Source organism: Neurospora tetrasperma (assembly GCF_000213175.1).
Source record: "Neurospora tetrasperma FGSC 2508 unplaced genomic scaffold NEUTE1scaffold_81, whole genome shotgun sequence".
Classification (NCBI taxonomy): Eukaryota; Fungi; Ascomycota; class Sordariomycetes; order Sordariales; family Sordariaceae; genus Neurospora; species Neurospora tetrasperma.
This window is the reverse complement of record NW_009799179.1, coordinates 4,139,430-4,146,239: the sequence shown is the minus strand read 5'-3', so window position 1 is coordinate 4,146,239 and position 6,810 is coordinate 4,139,430. Positions and strand designations below refer to the sequence as shown.

The following is a 6,810-nucleotide window of genomic DNA, read 5'->3' as shown; positions in this document are numbered from 1 at the left end:
TACTTTTCTTTTAACTCTACTTTCTACTATACTTTTGCGTTACCCTTTAATCCATTTTAGAATTAGATCTTAAATATTATATTTTAATTAATATTATTAATTCTTATTAGGGTTAATATTGCCTCTATTTCTTTAATATATTTACTAATATTATTAGTACTTTATTCTACGAAGTATAGCTATATTAAATTTACTATATTCCTTTACAACCTAATTAGCGGAGGGGGATTTAGTTATAAAATGAAGGGCGAATTTTCTTTTAATAATATTAATATATTAAATAATAGTAATAGCAATACTATTCCTTCCTAACTTCGTAGTAATATTAGTAGAATAGTAATTAATAATCTAATAGGAATTATTTCGACGGTAATCCCTTCCGGGGATATTTTTATAAGAGTTAGTACTATTATTATTCCGAGAAACGATGTTCCTAATTCGATTAAAAGATCTTCGATAGCTTCTAGTCCCTCCGGAATGTTTTAGAATATTACTATAAGCTCCGCGAATTCTACATCCCCAGTATTAAATAATTAATTGTCCTATTCCAAATTAGTAGTATACAAAGCGTTAGCGTACGCGAATAGGTTCTGCAAGCACTTTGTAGAAAGGAAAGGAAATAATTGAAACATTGTAGCGGAGGCTGCTATAGAAGCCCTATAATTACAACGCTAAACCCCCCCGACGTATAATAAATAATTGGGGTTAAATATACGTTAGTATTCCTAATTTGGGTCTATTTATTTATATTAAAATTTTGCTTGATAATGGCCAAAATCTTATAGGAAGTAAAAAGGTACTTCTACTCCGTAATCCTAAATTTCGAAGTATAAATTCGGCTTTACTAAAACTAAACTATAATACTAATTTTATTTTCTATATAATAATTAAAGTATTAGATTAATACTTTAAGGTTCGGGTACCTAAAGGGTAAATCTTCCGTCCGAAGTCTCGATTTTTTATAAATAGGGATATCAGAGGTCTAATTCAGTACTTAAGAACAATATTAAGCGGCGTTCGGATACGGAGTCTAGAACGTAATTAATAATTAGATTGTCTATTCTTATCGAGGGTTATTGAAAGTTATTGAAATTTAATAAATTTCAATATAGGGGGATATTATACGTAATATTAAGTAGAGTATTAATATTGTATTAGAAGGTTGGTTACGGTGACGTTCCTAGTACGTTGTACAGTATGTAAGTAATAAACTTAAAATAAAAAAGAAAAAAGCAATTCGTTTCGTTTTGTTCAATCGATTAGACAAGTCAGAGATGAAGATTGATACTTCATAGGACAATCCAGTATTGTCCACTATAAAAAGTGATGATTTCTCATTGGTTTAAAGTCGGCTAAAGAGTAGAAAGAGGAGAGGATTTAAAAAAACCCCCTCCAAGCTAATTTAAATAGGCTAAGAGTGGCCTGTGCACGTGACACACAACAAGTGGGTCTCAGAACTTTCACCTGCCACCCGAGTTAATTGCCATGTGGACGTTGAATGGAAAGGAAGTCGCGCGCCGCCCCAGGTTAGGTGTCCAGATGCGCCTTTCCAGGGTCGTCGCCGTGCCGGCTTAGCTATCCCTGCCCCTCCATTACACTACAGGGAGCTAGCGTGTGATGACGTTTGTCTTTCTGGTGTACCTGGAGAGCTTCCATTTTGCCCGCCCCCTCTCATACCTAATCGCTAAGCCCAAGTACACGTGTGGATGGGCATAGCCCTTGGTTTTGCTGGGTCCCAGGTCTCTCCCGATTAATCACCCTTACGAGATGTGTATGGCTGGCTGAGTTGAAGATAATTCGAGGAACTGCGCGTCGAATACCCTATTTCCTGATGCTGCAGAGAGAGACGGTACATCGGCGGGGTACGGCAGGGCGGAGCAGTGGTACAATAGAGGGCAGGAGGTACCCATCTTCGCCTCTGGAAACTGCTGGTTTTTGGTCTTGTTCTTACACTACTTAGTGTCATACAGATGCAAACTTAGAAGCCAGAGGTACACGTTAGATACAGTATTCCCTGATTATCATGACGATAAGATACATCATTACAAGTGTCGTCAGTTTGCGGGTTGTTCTTCAGAGTCTAACAGTGAGGCATCGTGTAATTTTACTCTATTACCTTCCGAGTAAGCAAATTTAAAGTCAAGGCCTGAAATTGTGTGAACCTGGATAATATACGCCCCCTTCTCTCTGGTATATTGCGGCGCGGACAGCCGAACAAGCGGCAACAATATGTTTTGGACAAGATATGCTATCAAACTTCAGTCGCTTCTCATACTCATACTCGCTCTATATGAAACACGAAAATATGAAATGCTCCTCCGATGCCGCGGAAAACACAGTCACTCCGCCTCGCATCCAAGAACCAAGACCGTCATGGTATCGATTAAAAAGCCGCCGACTTTTCCTTTCTTCGCATAAAAAGGCCACATAGGCAAGATCATATCATCAACTCAAGTGATCATATCTCGTGAACCGTCTCCAAGAACATTCATTTCTCCATATCCTCCATATGGCCACACCAATCGGGTATCTTGAATTTACTCTCTGCGGTGGGACCTCGACGGTTGCCTCGCGTCATACAAGGCGTCTTGTTCATCCATCGCGCGATGGCGTCTGTACTCTCTCCTACCGTCGTCATACTCGTCTTCTCTATCCTTTCGGTGGTGGCGGCGGCGCTTGCCTTCTTCCTCATCTCTATCATACGACCCGTTTCTCTCATGGCGAACCAGCGCCTTGGCATTCTGCTCGTTTTCGTACTCCTTCCTTCGTTTCTCTAAAGGAAAAGGGTTGTCAGCAATTCCTGTATCTCTTACGATCTGCAAAAAGCAACAGAAAGAACCAAAGAAAGGATGGCGATGCCATGGCGAAGATGATATAGTTGGTATGCTAGGTGGGCATTCGAACGACGAGACAGCACATGACAACACGATGCGGCACGATTCGGAACTGGGTGGAACTCGGCGAGGCAGGCACGGCGGAAACGAAACTACCACATGCGAAAGCACACACGCGATGGAAGCTCGGATCGAAGGACACGCACGCGGGTTAGTCGACGTCGTTGTTCCGTATGCGGGCGGATCACGGTTGAAGGTCAGGAAAAGGCGAGTAGGAAAGGGATCGAGTCTGGAGATAAGAAAATTGAAGCAACCCACCTCTCAACTGAGCAGTAATGTCGGCGTACTTTTGGATATCAGCCTTATCTAAGACCCGGAGCACGATGACAAAATCATCCCGGACCTCAAAACGCTCCTTGCCTAGAGTCAGGGCCTCAGGATTGACCAGCTTCCTGTTGATCTTCGTCCATTTAGCACCCTGAGGTACGTTTTGTTTGGTCTTGTCGTCCTTGTGAGGCGGAACTTCCTCCCGGGCAGGGGGAGGATGCTCTGGAAACTGTGCCTTTGGCTGTTTAAGAATGCCTTTGATAGGCTTCTTCTCTTCTTTCTCTCTCGGGGGAGACACAACGCGAACTTGCTTCTGCCCGTGAGGAACCAGTTCACGTCCCCTACTTTCGTCCACTTCATTCTCAGCCATTGCTGTGTTATCGGCTTCAGTGTTGGGTTGAGAATTATCTTCAACTGGCGCAAGCTTCCGCTCAGGCGAATGCTCCCGCTCAGGCGAATGTTCCCGCTCAGGCGAATGCTCCCGTTCGGGCGAGTGCTCCCGTTCGGGCGAGTGCTCTTTAGGCGTGCGACCACCCTCGCTGGCACTTTCCTTGGCTTCTTGTGCTACCAACTCGGCCTTCAGCTCTTCCAGCCCTGCAGTGTCGTTAGGATCGAAAGCAGACGAAGGACGCGATCGGCGGTGCGTCTCATCATCCTTGTCATCGCGTTCCCTGGAGTGCTCCCTCGAGTGTTCCTGTGGTGGCGAAGAGGCAGGCTCTCCGTTGAGTTTCGCCTCTGTGTCGCGTCTATGGCGGCTTCGGCTTTCTGCATCTGTTTCGGCGCCAGTCTCTTTTTCGTCGGGGAACCCTCCGGGTAGGTCGACCATCTGGAAACTTTCATGGCTTCTCCGAAAGTCATCGCGGCCAGCTTTGACGTGCTGCTCAGATTCATCAACCTTTCGGTCATCTTGATAGTCTTCTTCACGACTAGGCCGAGTGCGAGGCTCGAAATCATCGACCTCCCTTCGACGTTCGTCATGTTCTTCATCGCGATCGTCTTGGCGGGTGTCACGATGATCGACTCTGCTGTGATCATAATCTCGATCTCTGTGACTGTCTCGTGGAAAAGGCTCAGGGTCATCGGTTCTCCGTCGCTCGTGATCATCATCTCTGTGGCCATCCCGTGTATGATGTTCAAAATCATCCACTCTTCTACGGTCATAGTCATCGTCTCTATAATCGGTTCGCTTGTGGGCCTCAATCTCATCGTCTCTCCTGCGATGATAGTCCTTATCCCCGTGGCCATTTCGTGGGCGAGATTCGTGTTCATCAGGCCTCCTGCGGTCATAGTCGTCATCGTTACGGCCCACCCGGGTGTAGGTTTCAGGAACATCACTCCTCCGACGATCATAATCGTCCTCCTGGGGGGCGAGCCGGCGGGGCTCAAGGTCATCAAGCCTCCTTTGCTCATAATGCTCAGCATGACGGTTGGTCCTGGGGTGCAGGTTAGGATCTCGGCGCTCATAGTCTTCCTCATAGCGTCGTCTCGGAGACTCGATATCCCTATCACCTCTACCGTCCCTGCCGTTGATAGCTGATGCCACTGTCATTGCGGATGCAGCTGGAATGTCGCTAATGGGGACATGCTTGTCGCGCCTGATTTCCCGGTCGTCAATGGGAAGATATTCTCGAGTCGAAGGTAGCTTATGATAGTCTCGTCGGTCACGGTCGTCGTGGTTCCTATGCCTGACAAGCTCCAGGTCCTCGTCAGACCTCCTTCTGGGCTCACGTGGGTCTCGTCGTTCGTCGTGATACCGCTTTTCACGGGGTGACCTTCGTCGCTCTTCATGGTCCTTCGCAGCAGGTCGGATGCCGAATCCGCGCTGCGAGATATCGTCATCCTTATAGTAGCCGTCCTCCCGAACTCGATGATACTCATCAGGATGGACTGATCGGCTTGGGATTTCCTGAATGAGGGAAACCGGGCGTGGACGAGAGGCAGCGCGGCGCGATTTGCGCTCTGTAGTCGCCGAAGACCCTGGCAGTAGCGGAGAGTCAAGAAGCGCAGGAGGTCGGCGCACCGCCGTATCAGAAAGAACTTCCGAAGGTGCGGGAATACGAACGCTGTTATGGTCATGCAGTCCGGAAATTGCATCTCGGCCGGGTTTGTCATAGCCGAAAGCGTTTGGTGTTGGGTCGTAAAGCCGCCGGTCAATGGTGTCATATGGGCGTCCTACATCGGATGAGACACTGACCGCCGGTCGATAGTAGTGATCCATGCTTTCGCGCCGGCGCCTATGAGGATGATCGAGATCATAGCGAGCCAATTCACCTGGCTTTGTGTACTCAACAAATGCTTCTTCGTCGTACCCAGGAGCGCCTCGGGGGGTGTTGGAATAGAGCACTGTCGGACGTGACGCACGGTACAGGTCGGCAGCCCTGGGGCTATATAATCTTTCATGTTCCGTTCTTTCTCGGTCGGTTCGTTCTCGTAGACGTTGGTATTCGGCATCATCCATATTGGCGCTGAATGGGGCGCGTGCAACGCTTCGTGACCGGTTCAAGGAGGAAGCAGGTTGTGTGTAAAACTCATCGCTGGTCCGGTAGACAGGGCGTGATGGGCTCCCTGATCGTATGCTACTGGGAACTGGTGATTGGGGCGCATGGTTGATAACGGGGCGCTTCGAGGCTGCGTCGAGAGTGGCAGATCGGTGGCTTCTGGTGCCGTGGTCCTTCACGCTCATGCTCCGTGGGATGGGCTCCTTTCTGACGGCATAGCTACCAGAGTCGATGGGAATGGTGGTTGGACGATAGTCGGTGGTAGTAGACGAAACAGGCGATCGGAGAGGGAGTGCCTCATGGGTTGTAGGGAGAACTGGGATCTCGCCCCCGTATAGCGACTGATAGGTTCCAGCACCAGTTATGGGCATGGAGAGGCGTGCGGGATTGTACATGGGAGGGGACCGTCTCCCAACTGGGGGCGCCGCCGATGGATATCTGTATCTGCTCTGGTCGGCCATTGCGACAACCGGCGACGTTCGAGCGAGGAATGAAAGACGAGGGTTGATCAAGGATGGAATGTCGAAGATCGATCGGGTGGAAGTTGGTGTTGGAATCGCGGGGCCAGATGACTGGATAGATGACTCAAAAGGTGGGATGGAGGGCTCGGTGACAATTAAGGTATGCTGTATACTTGGAATGCCCGTATAAGACAATGAGAGTACCTAGGATGGAAAAGTACAATGTCTGAAGAAGGACGGGCGAGATACTAGCGCCAAGTAACCCAAAGTCTCTGCAAGTGGAAGCTCGTGGCGGCGTTGGTTTCGGGTGTGTGTAGTTTCCCGCGTCTTGGGCAGGTTGGACGAAGTAGGAGAGGTGAGAATTAGAGATGTTGGGTAGGAAGAAAAAACAGGTGGTGTCGTAGAGTTGGAGGTTGTAGGCAACGCTGCTGATGAGTGAGGGCAGGCGGGGCCAGAGACCCGAGGCGGGTGGATGGACGATTGCGTATGGCGGGGTGTGTGTGCAGGGGGGGTGCAGGGTGCCGAGTTGCCTGGCAGGCCACGACGTGCCAGGGTGCGCAGTTGGAGACGCCGGGGTTCAGCTAATGAGAAAGTTGGGAAGACCTCGAGGGATGTCTATGGAACTCTTGTCCACAAGACTGTTCGCCTGGGACCCGCGAGAGGATACCTTTTTGACACGATTGGGCAGAT

General features: G+C 48.7%; 1 protein-coding gene across 1 annotated transcript; it reads right to left on the bottom strand.

The window, feature by feature from the left end:
• Positions 1-2,203: 2,203 nt before the first annotated feature.
• On the bottom strand, positions 2,204-6,475 carry NEUTE1DRAFT_149922 (uncharacterized protein; the record flags this gene model as incomplete). Its single annotated transcript, XM_009857716.1, has 2 exons — positions 2,204-2,773; positions 3,153-6,475. 2 exons carry the CDS (start codon positions 6,118-6,120, stop codon positions 2,538-2,540), a joined length of 3,204 nt encoding a protein of 1,067 aa, XP_009856018.1.
• Positions 6,476-6,810: the final 335 nt, after the last annotated feature.